This window comes from Phoca vitulina, unplaced genomic scaffold (assembly GCF_004348235.1).
Source record: "Phoca vitulina isolate PV1807 unplaced genomic scaffold, GSC_HSeal_1.0 scaffold19, whole genome shotgun sequence".
NCBI classification, from domain to species: domain Eukaryota; kingdom Metazoa; phylum Chordata; class Mammalia; order Carnivora; family Phocidae; genus Phoca; species Phoca vitulina.
Genome location: NW_022589722.1, coordinates 13,918,870 through 13,943,757, shown reverse-complemented (window position 1 = coordinate 13,943,757; position 24,888 = coordinate 13,918,870). Strand labels below are relative to the sequence as shown.

At 35.3% G+C, this 24,888-nt stretch overlaps 1 protein-coding gene across 2 annotated transcripts; it reads right to left on the bottom strand.

Annotated features, from left to right (window-relative positions):
* Positions 1-601: 601 nt before the first annotated feature.
* On the bottom strand, positions 602-24,294 carry ACTR6 (actin related protein 6). Of its 2 annotated transcripts, none has more exons than XM_032416602.1 (11): positions 24,168-24,294; positions 22,043-22,160; positions 21,563-21,631; positions 19,852-19,975; positions 18,434-18,569; positions 18,286-18,342; positions 10,336-10,434; positions 10,163-10,241; positions 4,905-5,076; positions 3,311-3,449; positions 602-1,290 (listed from the first exon to the last, which is right to left on the bottom strand). In XM_032416602.1, exons 1-11 carry the CDS (start codon positions 24,233-24,235, stop codon positions 1,161-1,163), a joined length of 1,191 nt encoding a protein of 396 aa, XP_032272493.1. In that variant the 5' UTR covers positions 24,236-24,294; the 3' UTR covers positions 602-1,160. The 2 variants fall into 2 exon arrangements, with proteins under 2 accessions (XP_032272493.1, XP_032272494.1); XM_032416603.1 differs by having other exon boundaries at positions 24,006-24,259.
* Between the last annotated feature and the right edge of the window lie 594 nt (positions 24,295-24,888).

Below are 24,888 nucleotides of genomic sequence, written 5' to 3'. Positions count from 1 at the left end.
GCTTTTACTCTATGCTATCTTAGTAGCACTATCAAAGTCCCTGAAGGCATGGGGTAAATGCATGATCCTAACTAGGATAAAGAAACTGGCAGGGATTTGATTCATGAACATAATGACATTAAGATAGAAAATAGAGAAGCTATTTTGATGGCAGGGCTCTAAAAGGACTGTTTCTCAATTTCTGTAACCTAGATTCCTAAGGTTATCCTGGTTTTTTATCCTTCCTAAGGCTGTTGGTCCAGTCTTTTCTTCTAATTTTACAAACTCTGTCCTACTGATAAATTTTGTTTTGCTTAGGATAGCCCAAATGAGTTCCTACTGTTTGCCAAGCACAGAAGCCTACCTGCTCCATTCATTAACGTCATTACCAGCTGTTCCCTTAAATGGGAAATCTGTAGCTTTTAACACCTTACTGTGTCTACTGTGAGTCATATGAGGGTTTTTTTTTTTTTTTGCACCCCGTATAAGCATTTTTAAAACAAACCACTAACATTTGTTTCAAGAGTTTTTGACCAACCCTGAGTTAACTTCAAATTTCTTTTCATCCTAAAAAACGGTACAGTATTTTTATGAATGAAATAATACATTTCTGCCAACACAGTACTGATCAAAAAGCACTTTAATAAATTGGCTTTGGTTTCCACCCTTTCCAACTTATTCTAAATAAAAAATAAATGTAAAACACAAATAAGATTAGTCTTCCCAACTTTAGTATGTATAAATAAAAATGACAATTTTTAGATAAAATACGTAGTTATAAAAGAGAAATCATATCAGCCAGAAAACACTTTAGCCAATCCCTCCCAACTCAAAGTCACACAAAACAGCCTTCCAAGGAAAACTGACCAGTGAGACAGGTATGTTCATGCTCTCAGCTATAAGGAATTAAATTTAAAATACATTCACTCTTTCATCTTCTAATGAAAGATAACCTACGCTCAGGAACAATGTAAGCACTGTTATGGTAGTCTAACTCCTAAATGAAAATATGGCTGAGATACAGTTTACTGTAATAACGTAGCTAAGAAACCTTTGAAAATTAGCCAAGGATCAAAGTATTTACATAAGTTTAAGAGCTTATCTTAGGATCAAAGGTAACACAGGTCCTTAACCTACTTTGAAAAGATAATTGAAATTAAACCTTTAATTCAGAATGTTTCTTAAATATCAAATTTCTCTTCACAGACGCTATGTCCATTTTCTTCATAATCTTCTCTTGTTACTACCATATCTTCAAAGTCATCATTCTCTGATATCAATTTTCCACCTTCCCAGGCATAAGTAATAGGGCTAAAAATAAAGTTAAAATAAGTGAACCCAGATGATTTTACAGAACTGAAATGCCAGAAAACATTCATTAGTAACTAAAACGTGGCAATCTCTACCCAACCTGATTTAACAGAAAATCACTTAAAGTGTGAAAATAAGCATAAGCTTCATAGGAATAAGGTAAACTAAGAAAGAAAAGAACCTTGGTCACTAGTACAACTAAGTGTTCTTTTTTTCCCCTGTGCCCTGAATTTATAGACCCTCTACTTCTAATTAAAAACAAGAATACAATAGGTCAAAAATGCATAAAAGGAAAAACACTGTCATAACTGGACCTAAATTTTGTATGTGGCAAAGATATGTCATCTATTTTGCACAACAACCCATGAAACAACTACAACTATTCTCCCTTTTTACAGATTTGGAAAATGAAGTTCAGAAAGGTTAAGTGTGGGACTACGTTTTAACCCAGAACTTTTTTTAGTCTGTGCTTTTGCTGCTACACTGTTACCTCTAATAAATGAAACATTTACATGATAGGACATGGTAAGTAAAACTAGAACACATAAAACATTTAGTTTGGTTTTATCTTCAACCAAGGTTATACTTTGTGTTATGACTCAATTCTATTTCTACTGTTCCTCTCCTCCAAATCAGTTTAAAATCTGAAAAATAATGAAAAGTTAATAAATGTTTTTATTCATTGTATTTCCTAACCTTTAAACATATATTTACCTATGTACATATAACATACATACATATATAAAACAGTTGTACAATAAAGATTTGATGAATAAAAGAATAAAAATTATTTCTGTGGATCCCTTGGCCTGTAATGTATGCATGACTTGCATTTCAAATGCAGGATAAAAAGTGTGTAGGGGGGGAAAAGAAAGCAAAAAAAAAAAAAAAATATTCGTGGGGAATAATGAAACATGGTGGAAAAATAATAATTAAATACACAGGATAAAAATCTAGTATGCTTCATTTTCTACAAAGTAAATGAACATTAATGCTGACAAATATTATTCCAACAATTGTTTATTCTTTAATCTGATAGCTATAAATTAAGTGAGCAGATGAGGGCCTTCTATTTACAGCTACTGATTTAGAAAAATTCTACTTTACTTTAAAACAAAACTCTAGGGCGCCTGGGTGGCTCAGTTGGTTAAGCGACTGCCTTCGGCTCAGGTCATGATCCTGGAGTGTCTGGATCAAGTCCCACATCGGGTTCTCTGCTCGGCAGGGAGTCTGCTTCTCCCTCTGACCCTCCCCCCTCTCATGTGCTCTCTCTCTCATTCTCTCTCTCTCAAATAAATAAATAAAATCTTAAAAAAAAAAAAACTCTAAAATTAAGAGTCAGGTATATGGGGAGCGCCTGGGTGGCTCAGTCCGGTTAAGTGTCTGACTCTTGATTTTGGCTCAGGTCATGATCTCAGGGTCAAGGAATCGAGCCCTGTGTCAGGCTTTGTGCTGGGCATGGAGCCTGCTTAAGATTCTCTCTCTCCCTCTGCCCCTCCCCACAACCTCTCCTTGTTCACGCTCTCTCTCTCAAAAAAAAAAAAAGTCAGGTATATGGAGTCTTATTTGCAACTCTGCCTGGCAACTTAAGACTGGGACAGCGGTGAGGGGGGTGTTATTTAGACATATTTTTGGTAAGAGACATGTATTTGTTCCCAACTCAAGATAAAGAGAACTAGATTTTAGCCTGGTCACTGCTATTAACTTATTTTAAGGCCTATAACTTATTATAAGGCCTCTGCCAAGTCATGAGCCCTTGTTTCTTTATTTACAAGGTAAAAACGTTGAACAGGATGTGGCCCCACTAAGCTCCTTCCTCAGGAACTACACTCAGCATCTTAGCATCAAGCTGCCCACTGAAATGTCAGGTTTATTATTTTAATTTTTGAGAAAGGGAAAATAAGGATTCCAAAGGTGAAATAAACCTGCTAGAACCAGGCTTTAAACTCAAGTCTACCTATTGACCATTTTATCTACAAAATGACTTGCATGTTTTATTTCTGTATCAGCCAACACTTACTTTTCAGGCAGCACAACTGAAACATCGTAATCTGTTGGAGTGAGACATCGAACCTCTGAGTAAACCCGATCTCTAAATCCTGGGAAAAGGGAATTTCCTCCTGTCAAAACAATGTTCTTAAAAAAATGCGGCTGCATTTCTTTAAGAGGGAAAAAAAAGAAGAAGAAGAAAAGGCATCAGAAAACCTGTTTACTTATCTTTCCAGAAAGATAGATATGAGGGCTTAGGCAAGAGCAAACAGTTACAGTTACCAGTTGGGAAACCATATAACTTTTTAATAACCATAGAAATTATTTATAATTTATAAGATTTTATAATGAAGTTAAAGTTTACAAAAATTGACCCATTAAACAGAGTGAAATATGACCTCAGAGATCTTTAAAAGAAAGGCTAAGGTGAAGAGGTTGAACTACTGACTACTTATATACACATGTAAGCTAATACATAAATGAGTAACATTCTAGCAGCAGAAGTTTGGTAATTATACTTGTTCTTCCCTAAAATGGAGGAGGTCTGTCTGTAGGCTGAGACTGTGAGCTAAGGTAAGGTTAAAAAGGAGGGCCTTCAAGGCATTTTAACTTGGAAGCCCAAACTTCCATGTGATCTCACTGAGACAGACCTATTTATTGTGCAACATTACATTTGACAGTGAAAAATACTCATGATCCATAATAATAAAGGAGCTTATGTTCTACACTCAAAGTTACAAGATGGCAAACCTTATTAGGTGCCATATGGTTAGCTGGTATTAAAAGCCACCATGGGGAAATCTATGAGGAATTAATAAGTAATGACTGCCACACCTAAGGCTTCTGTTCACAAAAGCAGCACACAGTCCACTTATACTGACACTTAGTCTCACGGCATTAAAGCAGTGCAGTATAAAATGCTGTACAGCACCACCTACAACTTCATATAACACACGAAATTGATGAGACATTAATACGAAAACAGTTGTGAAATAACTACATTAAGGTGATGGCATTATGGGATTTTCTTTTTCTTTTTCTTTTTTTTAATGGGACATTAAAAAATTGCAGGAGCTAGATTTTCTCCAACGCCTGCACTGTTCCTTATGAACTAGGAAGACACTTTCAAGATATAAAAGTTCTCTCTAGCACTCTAGAAAATTATTTAGGTGAATCCTGCTTCAGGAGAACCCACACATCACTGAGAAGCACCATACTTCAGCCTCATTAAATTAACTTCCTGTATATTAGTCCAAATAAAACTGAAAAGACAAACCAGTCCCATCAATAGCTAAAAACCATCACTTTGTTAAATCATAAATTTCTATTCCGTGTAATTTGAGTTAAATCAAAACATTTCTAAAACAGATACAGCACTTTAATAGTCATGAAGAGATTAATTTCTTCAAGTTTAAGCAAACCATAACTTTACCTGTATCAAATTTCTAATCTAGGACCAATAAAGAATTATTCAAGTGCACTACGGGACCTGAAATCTCTGCAAATAAAACAGGCTTGCCACGTGCCTGAAATTACTTAGAAAACTCAGGTGATTTCTCTATAGTTCACAGAGCTTATGAGTTTTTTTAGAAATATCATTCCCATTCAATACTTTATTCATGTACCTTCAGGTAAATTCTGAATTGAATAGACAATAGCTTCTGGAATACCCATTTCTTGAATGCCTATATCAGAAGGATTAAAGAGTATTTCTGGAACAGCAAATCTCTCATTGGCCAGACGAAGAATTTGTTCCCCAGATTTATATTTTCCACTTAACACCATCTCTTCTCTTGGCTTAAAGAAAAATAAGATAAAAAAGTTTAAGCTACATTATCTAGTCCATATGACTAATAACATTTAGTAACATGTTATTACTAATGTATTAACCATGTTCTTGGAAGTTTCAGGATTCTCAAAAGTTAGAAAAATGTGGCCTTCTCTGTTGCCTAAACCACACGAATAAATAATTGCTCATTCTAATGCAGCTGTTCTCCAAAAGATGATCTGGCCTTATTCCTTACATTTTAAAACAGAAAGAAAGGAGAACAGAGGAGAGGGAACTTCTTAACCTGCCTATAATAACAGACCAACTTCAGGTCCTAGAGAACAAAGAACATACTCCAAAAAACATGTAGTATGTCTTACATTTCTATCACTACTACCTACTTTCACTCTCCTATGTATGCATGTATGTATGTATGTATGTATGTATTTTTAAGTAAGCTCTACGCCCAACATGAGGCTTGAACTCATGACCCCAAGTTCAAAAGTTGCATACTCTACAGACTGAGCTAGCCAGGTACCCCCACTTTCCTGTTCTAGATGTTTAGTGGATCTTGTGGCTGTATTCTATCAAGATTTCCCCTTTCCCAGGCAAGCCCTTCAGGTCTCCTCCCTCCTTGGGAGCTTTGTACTATCACTTTGCTATTAATAAACCTTGCTTTCCTGTCCCCCCAAAAGATTTCCCTTTTCCCTTGTACAAAAAACCTAAATATTTAAATTCATTTATTCAATCTTCAGAAATCAATTTTGAAATCCATGGACTTCATCAATGCAATTTTCTTGTTATTTATATTCTGCTGAGCTGTGTTCCTGAGGGGCCAGAAAAAATAATCTTCTACAACACTCTACATCATTAAAATAATGGTCCTTCCAATTTTACTAAGAATCATCAGCTCTTCTAGGTTCAATTATAGACATTCACTTGCAATTATATATGCAATTTTCTTCCTGAAACAGCACATAACCCAATCTTTTATATAAGTAAAAAATACTTAAAATATATAAAAATATTAATAATTACTAAAGAGTAATGTATTTAAAGAATATTACAGATCCCTTAATATAATCAGTCATCTATTCTGTCCAGATTTCTGCTTCCTCAAAGAGGCTTTTGCTGACTTCCAAATAAGCGGTCCCTCCATTATTCTCCACTATCACTCTATATTATCCTTCACAGTTTATACTGTTCACCATCACATGTCTACTACCTAGCACATAATGAGTACTCAATAAATTCTTGAATAACAGCATGTAAGTCAACAATGTGCCATTCATTGTATTAGGCATTTTATATACATTATCCCATTGAACTCTCACATAACCCCGTGAGGTAGGCCTATTTTCCTTTTATTAATGATGTAATTGGGTTTGGCAAGGTTACATGACTTGCTTGAGATCATTCATCTAATAATCAAAAGCACATACAATATATTCCTTCCACTACATTGCCTCTCTTAACCTGGCTATAATTCTGAATTCTATCATCTGGAATCTGGAAAGTCCAAGTTCGAAACATTATTCTTAAACAAGAATATCCAAAAATTACACAATTCTCATAATACTTAAGGAAGAGAAAGGAAAACTTTTAACCCAATAAACTACTGTTACAGTAGCAAAGAGGAAAGTATCCTCTCAGAGTATTCTTCCTTCTTGGACAGAAAGGAAAATATCTCCTATAAATTTATAAATTCACTTAAAAGTGATACTGGCTTGAGTTTAAAGGATATAACTCACTTTGTCAACACTCAAAATAAGTTGAAACAGATGCACACTTGGGAGAAATTCAGTTGACAAACATTAGTGATTATATAGTCCATTACCCAGATTTTACAGAAGAGGATCATGTGATTGTCCCAGGCTCAAATATCTAAACTAGGGGAAAGAGCCAGAACCAGATATCCTTGTTGAATATTGGCTCTAAAACCATTAATCATCAATATATAATGTGGAACTACAAGCAGTTTCTGTTTTAAGAGTACAACTCCAAAAAAGATTTTTTTAGACATAGACAAAAGAAGGAATTTATAAGGGCTACTGGGAGTTGCTATGTTAGTCAATGTAGGCCATGATTACTACACAGCCTCATAAATTTGGCCCAGTACTATAAAAGAAATGATCAGTTTAAATTACAATGGCTCTGCAGAAACTGTTCCTGTAATCATTAATCATGAGCCAGATTTTCTCAATTTAAGTCCATCAAGTACATTACATTTCAGTAGGCATCCCCTTTCTGATAAGAGATAAAATTGAAATTTGTATCAGTTGTAATCAGTAACAATATTACAGAGCTTATTATTGTTTTTGTTACTATCATAAGTACTAGAAAATGAAGATTGTACATTTTCCCAATTGTTTAAAAATATTCTTGAATAAACTATCAAAATCCAAGTTTTAACAATATCCTAAGGATAAGGGCACTCAAATAATAATTTTTTTCATTTTATGTAGTTATTGTTTTTCTAATTTCATAAACATATATCAACTTTCATCAGAGTTGTTGCATATCAGGCAAAAATGAAGTTAATGAAGTACTAAATTCAAAATAACTTTTTTTTTACTCTTCTGAAAATTACACATTTTAGGATTAATCCTAACATATACTAAATAAAATTGTTTCTAAATCTTAAAATTATTAAGATATACACATGATTTTTTTTTGTTTGTATTTTTTGGGGTTTTTTTTTCAATATACACATGATTTAACATGTATAGGTAGCTCTTGAACATGGGTTTGAACTACATGGGTCCACTTATACACAGATTTTTTTTATAATATGGTACCGTAAATGTATTTTCTTTTTCTTATGACTTTTTTGATAACATTTTTTCTCCAGCTTACTTTATTGCAAGAATATAATATATAATGCATATAACATACAAAATATGTGTTAATCAACTTTATGTTATCAGTAAGGCTTCTAGTCACCAGTAGGCTAGTAGTAGTAAAGTTTTTTGTGGGGGTGGGGGGTGTCAAGGTATACGCAGATTTTCAACTGCATGGGGGGGGGAGGGATGTCGGTTGGCACCTCTAACTGCCACATTATTCAAGGTCAAGGACACTGAAAAAATTATAAATTTTAACATTAATTGACAAAGTAAAGATTAAACTATTATTTTTGAAATAAAAACGCAATGTAACATTCCATCATCTGGCAAAAGTCCAGGCCAACTGACTCTGTTCATTCAACTGATAACAAGGAGTCTACACTGAGTTAATGAAGCTTAACCTATAACCAGATACTGATCACAAAGCCAAAGGCCAATAAAAGAGCTGCAAACAATATTATGTGGCTTCTGCCCTTTTTCTCCAAAGATGATGAATAAAACAATGGTCACTTGGAGGAATAACCACATTCCTACTGGCTCACTATGTAAGGTACAGGTTTGAGAAAACAGGGTTTATACTTTGGCAAGGAGAAAACTGGCTGCATTTAGCCCACTAAACTGATAAGGTGTTATTTGCAGGGCAGGAGGGAACTACATTAAAAAAAAAAAAAAATTTCCAGACTTAGCTGACAGTACAATTATCTGGAAGAGATTTTTAAGACTAAGTTTTCAAACAAGGATTTCCAGGGACAGGAATTGAGAACATAGATACAGATTATTTTTCAAGTACCCTGGGTGAGTCCAATGATCAGTCAGGTTTGGAGAAATTGGGAATCACTGAGACTTTACTCAGGGCCCATCCCTGTGAAATACAGATTACCACCATTATCTCTACAAAATGCTGCAAATTATCCATAAGGTGTTTTATATAACTGGAGTGTTTTGATGAGCAATAATATATGAAGATGGTATTATCTATTATTTGCAGTTTTCATTGTCCTGTAAAGAAAAAATATATACTTTCAATATCTTACAGAGGACTTGGGCTTCCCGTTCATGAACAGGCAACCTGATCTCATAATCTGTCCCAACACCCACTTTTGAAACCCAACCTAGGTCCTTCCACAAGTATCTGTCTCTAAGTACATTACAGAGTGATTTTAATTTTATGAGGCCTCCTCAGAATTCTGATTTGTATTTCACCTCAATAATATGTCCAAAAAATTTTTTTTTAATTTTAGGCATATAAGGAAGTATAATTAAAAGAAGTATAGAATTAAAGAAGTATAAAACCCATGTATTCATCAACTAGTTTGATACAACTTTATAAATTAACACTCCCCCTTTGAATTTGGTGTTATCACTCACAATACAGTTTTATACCTTTACTTCATACTTTATTTCTAAGCAACATAAATTATTCCATACAGCCTGAAAATATACATATCTTCCTAAAACTTGCTTAAAGACATCATCATGTCTTAGATATTTTAGACAGAAACATGTTTTTGAGATGTATACATGATTATCATGTAGCTCCACTTCATTTTCACTACCGCTTATTTTATAATATGAATATATCAAAATTTATTTATTTTCCTCCATTAGTGGATATTTGGGCTCTTCTCAATTTTTCACTCTTTTAAAATATACCACAATGAATGATATCATAAACATTTCCTTATGGAAACATGCTTACATTTCTGACCAAAGATTTTTAACTTCCCAATAGTCCTCCAACAAGTCAGCTAAAGGGCAAACTTCACATTTACCCAAACAGAACTGACAGTTTACCTGAGCTGATCAAAGATAAGGAGAAATTATTTTGACATCCAAGAAAAACTGCTTCTCAACACTTTGAAAGTACACTGGATTTTGCCCTTTTCAACTATAATTTGATCATATCAGACCAAACAAGTAAAATTCAGCCACGTCAGCTATGTCAATAACTTTCACAACTGGCAAATAACCAACTTCTAACTGGATTTAAACTAATTCTTAAGAAAACAGAAAAGGATTAACCATAATATAAATAATGATACTATCTATCTCCAGATTTTTCCCATGTGCTATCATTCAGCTGATGGTTCTTTCTCTAAATAACTTTAATGAGATATTGATTAATTATTTATACACTTGTGTCTGGAGAAATGGTCAGCAGAAAAGCAATTATCAACAACTCTGTTAGACTCTACCAAATCCAGCTAGATGTTTTTCAGATCTGACTGAGGTGGTCACTTCAAGCAATGTCATTTAGGATTTTTAAAATTACCTTACAAAAGCCCTTTTTAATTGTACTAAAGTCAGGCAAAACATAGTCTATCATTACTGTATTTTCTTCTCCTTTCAACCTGGAAAATAAAATAGAGACTTGTGAAATAATTAACTATGTATAGCATTACCCAAGAATCAACTTTCTAATTCTTAGATTACTATTATACATACTTTGCAATATCCATATCTCTATAAAAATCCTGAGACACATAGCACACATCTTCTTTCACTTGATTAATCACATGTGTTTCATCCATAACATGTAGCTGCCTAAACAGAAATAAAAACTGTAAAATTTGAAATGGAAAAATGTAAGTATAATTTACAATTACTTAAAATATTTTTTCTGGAGTTAAATCTTTGGGTAACTGATTTTTTAAAATATTAAATTTTTGAATGTGTAAAATATTTTCAACTTTATAGAATAATCACACTTCCACTATATTTAATCTCCACATTATCCCTCTGAGGGCAAATATTAATCCAGTTTGCAGAAAGAAACTAAAACAAAGGCTTTAAATAAGGTAACATTTATTAGAGAGCAAACTTTTTCCTCCTCCAACCATTCTGAATAGAATCTTGCTAAAATGACTTAACTCTCTGCACTTTCTTTTCTGATCATAATAGTGAGTTAGCACACAGTACCTGACACATATTAGATGTTTAATAAATATCTGATGAGTGAACCCAAGAAACACAAGGTTAATAAGCAAAACAAAGATACTTTTAAAAACTGTAGACAACACAAACAAATGGAAAGATATTCCATGCTCATGGCTTAGAACAATTAATGTTATTAAAATGTCCATACTACCCAAAGCAATCTACAGATTCAATGTAATCCCTATCAAAATGCCAATAGTATTTTTCAGAGAAGTAGGACAAATAATCCTAAAATTCATATGGAACAACAAAAAACTCTGAATAGCCAAAGCAATCTTGAAAAAGAACAAAGCTGAACAATGTCCACAATAGCCAAACTATGGAAAGAGCCAAGATGTCCATTGACAGATGAATGGATAAAGAAGATCTGGTGTATATATACAATGGAATATTACGCAGCCATCAAAAGGAATGACATCTTGCCATTTGCAATGACATGGATGGAACTGGAGGGTATTATGCTGAGCGAAGTAAGTCAATCAGAGAAAGACATGTATCATATGATTTCACTGATATGAGGAATTCTTAATCTCAGGAAACTGAAGGTAGCTGGAGTGGTGGGGGGTGGGAGGGATGGGGTGACTGGGTGATAGGCATTGGGGAGGGTATGTGCTATGGTAAGCGCTGTGAATTGTGTAAGACTGTTGAAATCACAGACCTGTACCTCTGAAACAAGTAATACATTATATGTTAAAAAAATAAAGAAGATAGTAGGAAGGGAAATATGAAGGGGGGGAAATCGGAGGGGGAGACAAACCATGAGAGACGATGGACTCTGAGAAACAAACTGAGAGTTCTAGAGGGGAGGGGGGTGGGGGGATGGGTTAGCCTGGTGATGGGTATTAAAGAGGGCACATACTGAATGGAGCACTGGGTGTTATACGCAAACAATGAATCATGGAACACTACATCAAAAACTAATGATGTAATGTATGGTGATTAACATAACATAATAAAATAAAATTAAAAAAAAAAGAACAAAGCTGGAGGTATCGTAATTCCAGATTTCAAGATATACTACAAAGCTATAGTAATCAAAACAGTATGGTACTGGCAGAAAAACAGACATATAGATCAACAGAACAACATAGAGCCCAGAAATAAACCCATGCTTATATTAATCTACAGTAAAGGAGGCAAGAATATATAACAGAGAAAAGATAGTCTCTCCAATAAACGGTGCTGGGAAAACTCACTCCATATACAAAAACAAACTCAAAATGGATTAAAGACCTAAATGTGAGATCTGAAACCATAAAACTCCTTAAAGAAAACATAGGCAGTAATCTTTTGGACATCGGCTTTAGCAACATTTTTCTAAATATGTCTCCTCACACAAAGGAAATGAAAGCGAAAATAAACTATTGGAAGTAAACTGAAATAAAAGTGTTTCACATAGTGAAGGAAACCATTAACAAAATGAAAAGACAACCTACTGAATGGGAGAAGATATTTACAAATGATTTATCTGAAATATTTATCTGATAAGGGGTTAATCTCCAAAATACATAAATTTTAGAACACAATACCAAAAGAACAAATAATCTGATTAAAATGGGCAGAGGACCTGAATAGACATTTTACCAAAGACAACATACAGATGGCCAGCAGACACCTGAAAAGATGCTCAATGCATCTTCTCAATGCAAATCAAAACAATGAGATATCACCTCACACCTGTCAGAATGGCTGGTATCAAAAAAAGAAGAAATTATAAGTGTTGGTAACAATATAGAAAAAGAAAAACTCATGTGCTGTTGGTGGCAATACAAACTGGTGTAAGCACCATGGAAAACAGTATGGAGGTTCCTCAAAAAATTAAAAATAGAACTACTATATGATCCAGTAATTCCACTACTGGGTATTTACCCAAAGAAAACAAAAACACTAATTTGAAAAAATATATGCACCCCTGTTTACTGCAGCATTATTTAAAATACCCAAAATATGGAAGCAACTCAAGTGTCCAATGATAGGTAAATGAATAAAGAAAATGTGGTATGTACACACACACACACACACACACACACACACACACACACACACACAATGGAATATTAAGCAGCCATAAAAAAGAATGAGATCTTGCCATTTGTGACAACATGGATGAACCCAGAAGGCTTTATACAAAATGAAGTAAGTCAGAGAAAGACAAATACCACAGGATTTCACTTATATATGGAATCTAAGGAACAAAACAAAGCAAAAACAGACCCATACATACAGAGAACTGGTGATTGCCAGAGGAGAGAGGGTAGGGGGATGGGCAAAATAGGTGAAGGGGAGTGGGAGGTATAGGCTTCCAGTTACAGAACGAGTAAGTCACAGGGATGAAAGGTACAGCATAGAGAATATAGTCAATGTATTGTAATAGCATTTTTTGGTGACAGATGGTAGTTACATTCATAGCAGGCACAGCATAAAGTATAGAGTAGTCAAATTACTATGTTGTACACCTGAAACTAATCTAACATTGTATCAACTATACTTCAATAAAAAACATACAAAAAAAGATACAACAAAAATGTGAAGTTATTCCCTCTGAATATTTATTTCTACACATATATACTACATATACTTATTGTTTTAGACTCAATATCATCTCACATTTTCTTATGCTACCGTTCTTTAAAAATATGGTTATTTACTGCCCCATAATATTTATTAGAGGATCTATTAAAATGTATTTATTAATGTTCCTAGTGTTGGAAGTTTAGATCAGGGAGGAAAGATACTTGTGTGTTTATAAACGTGGACTTTGGTTTTGTTGTTTTTTGGTTTTTTTTAGGTGGGCTCTATGCCCAACATGGGGCTTGAACTCATGAGCCTGAGATCAAGGGTCACATGTTCTACCGACTGAGCCAGCCAGGTGCCCCAGAGACTTTGGCTGAATCACAACCTAGCAACCAAGTTACTTTACCTCTTTGGGACTCAATCTCTTCAACTCTAAAAGGGTAATAATAATAAGATCACCAACTTAACACATCTGTAAGAAGTAAATGATTCTAATTACACATGTAAAGTGTTTAGCATAGTCCTTACACTAAGTAAAAAACATTATTACTTCCTTTTGCTTTTTGTTATCTTCATATACGCCATATTCTACCGCAAGATTCACTATTGCACCAAAGAGAAGAAAAGATGATAATTTAACTATGACAATTCTAAGGTACCAACAACTGGAAGATCCATCCCAACTAGAGATGTGAGAAAACTCAAAATTGATGCAATACAGGTATTTTTATCTGTATCTCAGACTATCTCATTATTTATTCATACTCTAGGACACAGAATTTGAAATACTGTTAGTATCTTAGTGTATTGCCAAACTGTTTACCAGAAAAGTTATTTCAAGTTATGCTCTAATCAGCAGCCAGCATCACAATCTGCAACATTATCTTTTTTTGCAACATCATCTTTTGAAAAAAATTCTATTAATTTGGATCGTAAAAGTTGTGGTATTTTAATTTGCATTTTTCTACTAGGAAGTGCCATGAAAAAAGAGAAATTCTTATTTGTTAACTCGTATATCCCAACCTCCTAAATAAATGCTCAATATTTTAACTGAATTTGTAATTAGTACAGATGTTTAACATTTTTTATGTCTGAGAATTATCCATTTATATCCTTTGACTGTATGTAATTCTAATGATTATCTATCTGTGCCACTGGCCATTTGTTTTCTGAGAATCATCTAGTAGCCACTGTATACCAAGGTAGTGCTTTTCTTGAGGATTGATAAGAGCCCTTAATATATTAAAGATTAACAACCTGGTGTCATATTTGTTTCAAGCTTATTTCTCAGGTTTATATTACTTTTGTTCACGAATGCTTGAAATCAGTGGTTTTCCAGACTAGAAGAGGACAAAGAGGGATTAGAGTGCTGGTAATATTCTGCCTGAGCTGTGTTCTGGTTACTTGGGTGTATTCGGTTTTTAAAAATTCACTGAGTTGTACATTCAACGTTTGTAAATTTTTCTGTATGTTTTACCTTAATAAAAAGTTTACTTTTTTCTTTTTTTAAATTTTATTATGTCATATTAGTCACGATACGGTACATCATTAGTTTGGGTTTTTTTTAAAGATTTTATTTATTTATTTGACAGAGAGAGACACAGCGAGAGAGGGAACACGAGCAGGGGGAGTGGGAGAGGGAGAAGCAGGCTTTCCGCAGAGCAGGGAGCCCGATGCGGGGCTCGATCCCAGGACCCTGGGATCATGACGTGAGTGGCTCAGTCATTGGACATCATTAGTTTTTGATGCAGTGTTCCATGATTCATTGTTTGCGTATAACACCCAGTGCTCCATCACCAAGCCAGAAGTTGTATGTGGGGCGCACCGGGGTGCCTTGGTTGAGCGTGTGACTGTTGGTTTCTGCTTGGGTCATGATCTCAGGGTCATGAGATCGAGCCTCACATTGGGCTCTGTGCTCAGCACCGAGTCTGCTCGATTCTCTGCCTCTCCTCCTTCTGCCCCTCCCCACCGCTCCCACTTTCTCTCTCTCTCTCTCTCTCAAATAATAAATATTTTTTAAAGTTTTTTTTTTTTTATTTGAGAGAGAGAGAGAGAGAATGAGCAGAGGGGAGAGGCAGAGAGAGAGGGAGAAGCAGGTTCCCTCTATCCTAGGGTCCTGGGATCAAGACCTGAGCCAAAGGCAGATGCTTAAACAACTGAGCCACCCAGGCACCCCTAAATAAATAAAATCTTTAAAAAAAAAAAAAAAGATGTAGGAAAATTATATCCTTTATTATTGCTTCTACTATTTTTATTCTTAACAACTCAGTTAAATATTTTCTTGTTGTGGTTTTATTTTTATATTTAAGTCTTAAACCCATTTGGACTTTAGTGTATGAGGCAAAGGAAAATTTTTCTCCAAATAACCAACTTTCCCTGTACCCTTTCCTGAATTATCAATATTTATATACATATTTTTTACAATGTTTGATTCAGAATTAACTATTCAGTCTGTCTGATCTATTATTTAATTCTCATCTAAGTATCACTTTAATTATTACAATTTTAAAATCCTTTATCATCCACTAGAGAAAGTCTCCTTTCACTATTATTCTTTTCCATAACTATTTTTTTATTTTATTTTTTTATTTTTTATTTTTTTTTAAGATTTTATTTATTTATTTGACAGAGAGACAAAGTGAGAGAAGGAACACAAGCAGGGGGAGTGGGAGAGGGAGAAGCAGGCTTCCCGCGGAGCAGGGAGCCTGACGCGGGGCTCGATCCCAGGACCCTGGGATCATGACCTGAGCCGAAGGCAGGCGCTTAACGACTGAGCCACCCAGGCACCCTATAACTATTTTTTTTAACTTTTTATTTTTATTCTTTTAGAGAGAGAGAGTGTGAGTGTGTGAGCGGTGGGGGGCGGGAGGGAGGGCAAAGGGAGAGGGAGACAGAGAATCTTAAGCAGTCTCTATGCTCAGCGCAGAGCCCACCACAGGGCTCTACACAGGACTTGATCTCAAGACCCTGAGATCATGACCTAAGCCAAAATCAAGAGTCAGACACACTTAACCGACCTTGCCACCCAGGCGCCCCTCCCAAAACTATTTCTAAGTATTCTTGCCAGGTTGTTCTTTCCAAGTTCAACTTCAACACCTACCCTTTTTAATATATATGAATTTTTTTTCAGTCAGCATGGAAGAATGAATGATTTAGTGCACAGGCTCTAGTCTCAGACTGCCTGGGTTTTGGTTAACATTCTCATCTGTCTCAACTTTCTCTGCCTTTCAAATTTGCTGCTTTTAATCTGATGGGGATACAGGAACTAAGTATCTAAACCTTTTAAAACCGAGCCCAATTCTGTTTGGTTCTACAATGAATAACATTCATATAACCTTAACACTGTATATGCTATTTATGAGCTTTCCATTTTTAGAATTAATGTATAAGCAAGGCAAGACTTAACTACAGTAAAAAATCATATGCAAATGTTATCTCAATAATTAAGAAGAAATGGTATAGCATTATGTTTAATGAAAAAAGTCACTGTCTAAAGCTTACATATGATAGGATTCTGTTTCTAGAAATAACAAAACTACAGAAGTAGAAAACAAATTAGAGATTGCTAGGGGAGAGGGACGTGGTGGGGAAGCAAATATAAAGGGGTAGCACAAAGGAGTTCCTTTGGAGTGATGGAATAGTTCTACATCTTAACTGTGGTGGTGTTTACATGAATCTATACATGGGATAAAGCTGCATAGAAATACACACAAATGCATGTAAAAAATGGTGAAAACTGGAAACAATTATACTAGCGTCAATTTTATCATTTTGATACTGTATTAGTTATATAACATGTTACTCAGGTTACACAAGGCTCTATGTACTATTCTACAACTTCCTGAGTCTGTAATTATTTCAAAATAAAAAGTTTTTTACAATGTGCTAAAGCTGGGTAGGAAGGATAAGGGGAGTGGGTCTTTCTTGGGGGTAATGAAAATGTTCTAATACACTAAAACCCATTGAAAATGTACACTTTAAATACGTGAATTGTGTGGATATGTATTATATCTCAATAGAGCTGTTCAAAAAATAATGGTACATCTGACAGAAGAAAGAAGGAAAACGTGGAAGGAAAGGCGGAAGGAAATGCAGATTCACTTATTTTCTCACATGACATAGAGGGGAGCTAAGAGATACTGACGGGGTCATACCAGCCAAAGTTAATGTAGTGAAAAATTGAGATTTAAGAATTTTACTTACAAAACAAAAAATCTCACTTAAGTTTTTAAACAAAATTAAAATAATAGCATAAACAAAATTTAGGAAAGGGAGAAGAGTTGGGATGTGGCTAAGTACACTAATTCCTCATCTTTTAACGATGGATAGTCAACTAATATTGGTTAATTCACAAACAGAAATATCAATATTATTAAGGCTCATAGAGACTAAAAATATAATAGATAAATACAGTGTAAAGACCATACTTTGTGTGGAATGGAATTGACATGAGAGACAGAAAGGGGAGGTAGATTTATTTTCCTTTGAAACCCTGATTTCCTTAAATGCATTTTTAATTTGTTTTATAATGTATAATATTTATAACTTCTATAATTTTAAAATATTAAACATATTAAACTCCCTAGAATTCGGAAATATCCAAATTTTGGTGGACACTAGCATTTTATATGCTAGAAAGCTTTTGTTTTTTGTTTTTTTCTTTTTTTAATGAGCTCTACACCTACTGCGGCTTAGACTCACAACCCACAAATCAAGAGCTGCATGCTCCACTGACTGAGCCAGCCAGGCACCTGACTAGAAAGCTTTTCAATTTGAACTTTATTTGCATTTATATATGTGATGTGATTTTTAAAGCAATAATATAGAATTGTTGCCTGAAGTTACAACTAATGGTTAAAGAATAATTGTAATTACTAAAAAGTTCATCAACAGCAGTCAACCCAAACCCTGCCCCCCCACCCCCAAATCAAAGCTATGTATTACCTGTAAGAGATGATCTCCTTTAGATGATTGGTTAGGAGTTTTCCTCCCACATTTATCCTAAAAAGGGAGAATTCAAATTTGGTTCAGTTTATCATACCTTTCATTCGGTTTTAACCTAAGAAAAACATGAAAATTGAATACAACTCACCGAATAATTGCTTCTTTTTTCTTTTTACTTCTACAGTAAGGAACTATATGTGTAAAGGAATATCCACTATCTACAATGATACAGCACAATTCGGAAGGATTATCTCGAAAATACCTATGTGCACTGAGAGCACCAGCTATTTAGAAAAAGATTAAAAAAAACTGCATTAAATAAAAGTGTACTTAATTTAAAGCAATAAAGAATGGCAACAAATTACGGCAAGCACAAAGACAAAAACTTTCCTTTATTTCTATAGGCTAATTTAAAATAATATTCATAATTGTCACAAACCCTCTGAAGCATTTAAACTAAAACATCACATTTTTGTGGTAAATGTGATTTTTAAAATTTTGTGATCAATCTTTAAAGGTAAATATTCATGACTTAATTATTTTAACACTATAACTTAATTATGAGCATTTATTACATGCTGGGCACTATGCTAAAAACTCCACGAGTATTTGTGTTTTAATCTTCACAACAATTCCATTTTATGGATGAAGAAACTGAAGCACAGAGAAGTTAAATAATATACCCAATGTCATACAATTAGAAAGCAACAGAGCCAAGATTCAAACCTGGGCAGTGTGATTCTGGAGCAAGGCTTCTCAACCTCAAAACTACTGACATTTTGGGCCAGGTAATTCCTTGTTGCTGGAGGTTTTCCTGTTCATTTTAAGATGTTTTGCAGCATCTGTGTCTTCTACCCACTAGATGCCAATAGCACCCTCCCAGTTGTGACAACAAAAAATGTCTCCAGACATTGCCAATGTCCCCAAGGAGCAAAATCACCCTTGAAGAACACTGTTCTAGAGACTGTGCTCTTAACCATTTAGTATAATATCACTCATATGGACTTAAATCATGCAAGCTAAATATTTGAATACTTTCATTGTACAGTCATGTAATGTAGTTCTAGTCTTTCATAAACTTACTTCTGGATGTTATTTTCAGATTGTTTTTCCACATAGTGGCAGGCTGAGCTATTAACATTATTTCAATGAATAATAATAATAATGATAGCAAACACATCAGTGGCAGAAGAGGTAACTACCTCAGAAACAATAATCTTTTAGAAATTAAAAATATGTGGCTAGTGGGGCACCTAGCTGGTTCAGTCGGTACAGCATGTGACTCTTGATCTCAGGGTTGTAAGTTTGAGCCCCACATAGAGATCACTTAAAAAAATATATATGTGGCTAGTAACTGCATTAGGGAGAAAATACTGTACTAGTATTAAGATGAAGAAAAGTCTGATTAGATAATCTCTAAGAGTCAATCTAATTTTTAAATTCCATGTTTTATTTTCTTGAAATCTAAAAGAATGTCACCCAATATTCTTCAATTTTAAGTGTTTCTCTTTACCCTATTCATATCCATATTCCCATTAATTAACTCCAATCAAAACTTTAACTCACCATTTACTCTTAAGACTGCTTGGAACTGATATTCTTCAAATAGGATTTCATTCATTGATTCTTGAATTGAAGTGAAGTTAAAGTATGGTTCTGTAATAATAATATTGGTATCTAAAAAATCAACCTATGAGAGAAAAAAAATCCCACAAGTTTTATAATTTTGTAGTTATAAAACACTTGTTTTACATATATAAACAAACTTATTAAATCCTCACAATAATCCTCACAATAACCCCATTTAACTGGCAAACTGAGGTACAAAAGAGTTGAGTAAGTTACCAAGGTTCATGTAACTAGTTAGGGTCATAGCTAGGATTTGAACCCAGAAGTCTGATTACAGAATTCATCACTTTATTATTTAATTTTAAGTCTCTTAATGATAGCATTAATAAAATGGTACTATCAGATTGTTTGAAGATCAGTATGCAAACGTAATGAACAATATAACTTCAAGCATTAGATGTTTTGTTTTCAAAGTTAAAAGGCCAGAAGCTTTAGCATATTTAATGTTTACATAATTCTCTCCCACACTCTTAAGAAGCATTAAAAACTGAATATTCATTCACTATACCTAAAGTTACACTACAGACATTAAAAGCACAAAATTCTCACATAATATTCACAATTCAGCTATGTGGACAAAAATATTTTATTGTGAAAATAAAAATGAGATAGTGAATTGGTCTACTAGTAGACATGAATAATCTTGAGTTTCACACAAACTCCCTTAACCTCAAATTCCACTTCTATTCATTTATACTTATTTAATATTTAAAAAATCAAAACTAAGAACAGTATATTAGGGACTTAAATGTATACTAGAAACATATTCAAAAGTTAAAACTAGACACCTCAATTACCTTCAACCCCAATCCCAGACTTACTCTCTGGAATCTGCCCTTGGCCTTTCGTCTCTCCTGATACTGCCTTATCTCTCACATGAAATAATGCCACTGCCTTCGCAATGCCCTTTCTGCCTCCGTTCTCTTCTCATTCGGTCTTCTGTACTGCTAGCATAATTATCAGCAAGTATTTTTCTAAATCAGAAATCTGATCATCCTCCCCAAACGTATCTCTCACCACAGAAGTCTTCCCTTCCATGACTTGACGTTGCCTATGAAACAATGTCCATACATTTGCAATCTCATCCCCCCCTTCAACCCACCTTACAGTGTGTGCTGGTAAATGTTCAACAACCAAATCTCCGGGCGGGGGGAAAGCTCTGATTTGTAGGGCTTACCACTTTCTGTGTTATAAATACTGTCACAATTGCTGATTTCCAGCTATCCTGAAGTCACCAAACTCTGAACACAGAGTTGGGAAGAAACGCATGTAATTGCTTCTCATCAGCCAGTGTGCGCCAACTTTCAGCACAAGACTATTCAGTAGAAATTCTGAGTCTATTCACTTTCATACCATGCACTCTTCCCTACCAGATTTTAGCACAAGTAATCTCAAGCATGTACTACTTTTCATATATATGTATATTTTGGCAGTATATATAATTTTTAAAAGTTAAAAATATGACCAATATAAATACACAGTGAACATGTGCAACAGATTTATTTAAGTCATATTAAGGCATAAACTAGCTTTATATCCTATCCTGTTGGTTCTTGCATTAACATGAGTTACTAATTCTTATTGCTGTAACTTTTCATTTGAATAAGACATGGAAATAGAAATTTGAATACATACTCCAATTTGTTACCTGATACATTTCTTTTCCAAAAAGGTAATCCCAAACTTGTCTTTGAACATCCCAATTCACCAAGTAGCCCTAAAAAAATTCTTGTATAAATGATCACAAATATTTGAATAGTTTTTAAAAATCATATTAATAGAGTCTAAACCACTAATTTCTCTTTATGGTTACGTTCACTACTCAAACATTGTTTAAGGAGATGCCACTCCATACTTACTTTTTTTTTTAATGTGTTCATCTCATTTAGCTTTAACATAAAGAAGTAAAATTCAGTACCCACAATCAGTAACTAAGTCATGGTCATTTATTGCTAAGAAGACAACTTAATTTCAATTTTTGGTTTTAATAAGATCTTATTTAAAATTTAAATAACTTTTTCTCAGAGATCTAAAAATATTTCCATACATACAAAATCCTAATTATACATTTAAAAACTGTCTTTACATTTAGGTCTACATTGCTAGAAATGACATATAACTGAATTACCTTCTGAAAAGGAAGGATGTAAAAGAGTCCAGAAGGGTCCTTTATTTCATCTATCTGGTTAGCAGTAAAAGTTTTAAGACGTGCTGTTTTTGACCTGAACTGACAGTTAGGAATTACCCTATAAACAAAGAAATAATATAATTATTCCCTAAATACTCACTTCCAAAAAATACAATTACTTAACCACCCCCCTCCGTGACAAAAAATATCCACAACCAGTGTTTCCCACTTTGTCTTCGAATAATTAAAAAATGTCTTTTTTTTTTTTTTAAGTTCTAATATGCACTAGACTCTACACTGGACCCTTTATCTTTCTCAAGTAATCCTTAAGAAATCCTTCCAGGTGGGTATTGATCCTGCTATCACACAGATGACAGTCAGAGCTTAGGTAAAGTTCCTGGTCTTTCTGGCTTTAATGTGGAAATTTTTTTTTTTTAAAGATTTATTATTTATTTGAGAGAGAGAGTGCAAGCACACAGAGGGAGAGGGAGAAGCAGACTCTGCGCCCAGCAGGGAGCCCTGTGGGGCTTGATCCCAGGACCCCAGGATCATGATCTGAGCTGAAGGCAGATGCTTAACTGACTGAGCCACCCAGACACCCCTCTAATGTGGAAATCTTAATACCACTCTGGTAAAAGATTTACAGGTTCAAAATTCTTGCCATTAAAACTAAGTCTCTAGGATGCCAAAGATTTTCAATTAGCAGACACTACAGGCTACAGAAGTAAGAAGTAGTTTTAAATATGGTTGCTGCCCACCATAGGCTTACAATCTGGTTAGGAAGACAAACTAGAGTCATCATCAACCATACATGTGCACATGTGTGTGGAGGGAAGGGGGGGGAGAGAGAGGAGGGAGGGAGGAAGGGCAGGAGGGAGGGAGGGGGAGAGAGAGAGGAGAGAGAAAGGGAAAGGATACTGGGATAACGTAAAAATGTTTTGTATCTGCTTATTTCATTTACTATGCTGTCATTTCTCTATATGTTTAAATATTCTTTGAGGACATGATTTTTTCTTTAAAGATTTATTTTAGAGAGAGAGAGAGTGAGAGAGTGCAGGGGCGAGGAGGGGTTGGGGCAGAGGGAAAAGAGAGAATCTCAAGCCAACTCCCCTCTGAGTGCAGACCCCAACCGGGCTCAATCCCAGACTCTGACATCATGACCTGAACCGAAATCAGGAGTCTGATGCTCAATGCACTGAGCCATCCGGCGACAGGGGGACGTGATTTTTAAAAACTGCACTGTAGTCAATCTTATGGTTATATTATAATTTTAGTCAAATTTCTATTGATTATTCAGCTTGCATTCCATTTTTTTTTTTTTACCATACACAATGCCTATAATATAGAGCATCCTGTATTTACTCTTATCAAACACTTCTAACTTATTCCTTAGGTGACTGATAACAGAATTACTGTGTCAAAGGATAAAAACAATGATACACATTGCCAAAACATTTCCAGAAGACTAACAATTTACATTCCTACGCGGTTTGATTGTCCTCTTTAAAAAAGAAAAAAAGGAAAGGAGGAAGGGGGGAATCCTCTGTAAACATTACAGAAGAAAAGCATCTTTTCTTCTCTCTATATACATATATAACATATATATTTAATGAATGCCATTGTAGTAACTCTGTTAAATCAACTCTATCAACCGGGTCAGCCAATGAGCACTACGAAAGGCTTAGACACGAAGCCTTCAACGTCTCCAACCAGTAAGAACTGTTTTTAACTTTTTGGGGGTCACAGAACCCATTGAGGATATGATGAAAGCCCTAACTGCGCCCTCAAGAATATGTATATACACATAAATGTCCACGATTCCTGAGGGTTCATCAACTCTGTACGCAACCCTCCATCAGGAACCGCTTCTCTAGAAGCCTATTTTCCTGAGCTATTTCCTGTTACGAAAGGAAACGTATGTCCCACTTCCGGCGCCGCGTAGCCTAAATTAACACCAAAGTACCAGTTGAAAGCATTACAGTCGGCCAGCTCCAACCCGAGCATCCCTCTGGCGCAGGTTAGGGCCAAGTAGAGACATTTGCAGTTTACTGTGATCTTGAGATGAAGGGTAGTCTGTGAAACCACTAGGCGTCTGTCTTGTCCTAAGGACCGAGAGAACACTTACGACACATTTTCATGGCTGTAACCGATTTTGGCATTGTAGGCTCCGTTATCCAGCACTAAGGTCGTCATTTTAACGTGAACCAAACGGCCGGCCGCCGCCTTCTCCTCCTGACACTTCCGCTCCCGCTTTTTCCGGTACTCTATGGTTTGCGGGGCGGAGCGTAAGGGTGCTTCCGGTCTCCCTTAGCAACTGAGGACGCCGGAAGCCAGAGACTCCCCTCTCTGGCTGCGGGTCTGGGGGTTGTGCAGTTCTCAGTCTAAACGGTTTACGTCGGGGAGAGATCCAACAAGAGTGGAAACAGCTCAGTGCTTTTTCGCCCATTGCATTGCGTATTTGTCCTCTACTTCGTATACTGACTCGCTCCTACAAGTTTCTTCTAATCTGGGCGCCTGGGTGGCTCAGTCGTTAAGCGTCTGCCTTCGGCTCAGGTCATGGTCCCAGGGTCCTGGGATGGAGGCCCACATCGGGGTCCTGACTCCACAGGAAGCCTGCTTCTCCCTCTCCCGCTCCCCCTCTTGTGTTCCCTCTCTGGCTGTGTCTCTCTCTGTCAAAAATAAAATCTTTAAGGGGCGCCTGTGTGGCTCAGTCAGTTAAGCCTCTGCCTTCGGCTCAGGTCATGATCCCGCAGTCCTGGCATCAAGCCCCATGTCAGGCTCTCTGCTCAGCGGGGAGTCTGCATCTCCCTCTCCTCCCCGCACCTGCTCTCTCTCTCTGGCTATCT